This window comes from Opisthorchis viverrini (genome assembly GCF_000715545.1).
Source record: "Opisthorchis viverrini unplaced genomic scaffold opera_v5_13, whole genome shotgun sequence".
Taxonomy (NCBI): Eukaryota; Metazoa; Platyhelminthes; class Trematoda; order Opisthorchiida; family Opisthorchiidae; genus Opisthorchis; species Opisthorchis viverrini.
Window position 1 is genome coordinate 856,609 of NW_008751669.1, and position 1,339 is coordinate 857,947.

The window sequence follows — 1,339 nt, forward strand, 5'->3', positions numbered from 1 at the left end:
AAGAATTTTTAAAAACCTTATGTGCAGTGTATGACAAACCATTCATTCCTTTTTTTACGAAATTTATTTATGGAGGTTTTATGGATACTTTTGGCGCGGCGAAGTTCATGAAAATTGTGATTGTCTCCATGAGGATAAAATGCGATTAAGCGAAGTCGTGAGCATTTAATGTTACTCAAAGCTGCTTGATATAAATGAGGCTTCTTGGCTCCGTATTTTCCAGTTCAGAGAAATTGACAACGCGATATATCGCAGGAAGAGCGACATTTCATTGCAAACATTGCAGTTGTAATAACTGAAACTGTAAGTTCATTCGTCAGACAGAGTTCCTTTTGAATGTTGTCAGAAGCTGAGGATTCTTGAGTCCTAATACAATACCAAACGATGCATACGCAAAAAATGTTCTAAATCCTATTTCCCTGTAGAAACCTGTGTTTATACTGAACAGAGGCATACAATAATCAGACGATAGAACAAGGTCATTGACTTCACATTTCCCATCTGACTGGCAGAGATCAGAGTTGTTAACGATGATTCCTGATGAACCTGATGTACCTCAGTTGCTTTCGCCTGAAATATCGCATTTTCACCCCGAGATTATCGGATGGGACTGAAGTTCATATGTTCTCTCGGGTGACCGTTTGTTTTTCGGGCCACTGCGAATTTGCTTGTAAGCGTGAAAAGTTGGGCTACCGTGTGTGATGGCGAAACGATTATCAACCGTCGTATTGGCCCAAAAATTTTCGTGGGATTGACATGCTCCCATTGGCTTGTCCACCGAGGTCTGCTTCAGTAAGACGAGTTCTTTCCACAACCGATTGCTCACACCTTCCCTAAATTGTTTGTAAACAACATCCTCAGGAATTCACACTCCATGTGCTGAAGAGCTTTATCGGATAGTCGATGAGGCTTCCTCATGAACCCGATCGCATTTTTATGAAGCCACTGCATTTGGTAATGGAACTCTCTTCGGTTGTACGGCGCAGCTTTAAAAAGAGAGGTTCTAGTCATAGATACAATCATATGAGTATCTCTTGTCCACTACTTTGCAGATCATGCAGAAATCAACAGCGTGATTGCGGACCCCTTCAACCAATATGCAGGACAATACATCACATCGTCTTTGGGTTAAGAAATCCTTCGGGTGTCTTAAGGATTGTTAATTCCGTTGCCAGCGGTTGTCTTCAAGCACAAACTTTCCTGGAATTACAATAGGTGCCCTCCTTTCTTGGTATGTGCAGCGTATCAACATCTTCCCCTCAGATGCGGTCAAATCTTTCGTACCCGACAGTTTAGTTTTTAGGGGTGTTTCGAGGGCTTCATGCATTGTTTGTAGGTT

General features: G+C 41.8%; 1 protein-coding gene across 1 annotated transcript; it reads right to left on the reverse strand.

The window, feature by feature from the left end:
* Positions 1-586: 586 nt before the first annotated feature.
* On the reverse strand, positions 587-1,023 carry T265_01212 (hypothetical protein; the record flags this gene model as incomplete). The annotated part of the gene is made up of 2 exons (XM_009165197.1): positions 587-833; positions 854-1,023. 2 exons carry the CDS (start codon positions 1,021-1,023, stop codon positions 587-589), a joined length of 417 nt encoding a protein of 138 aa, XP_009163461.1.
* Positions 1,024-1,339: the final 316 nt, after the last annotated feature.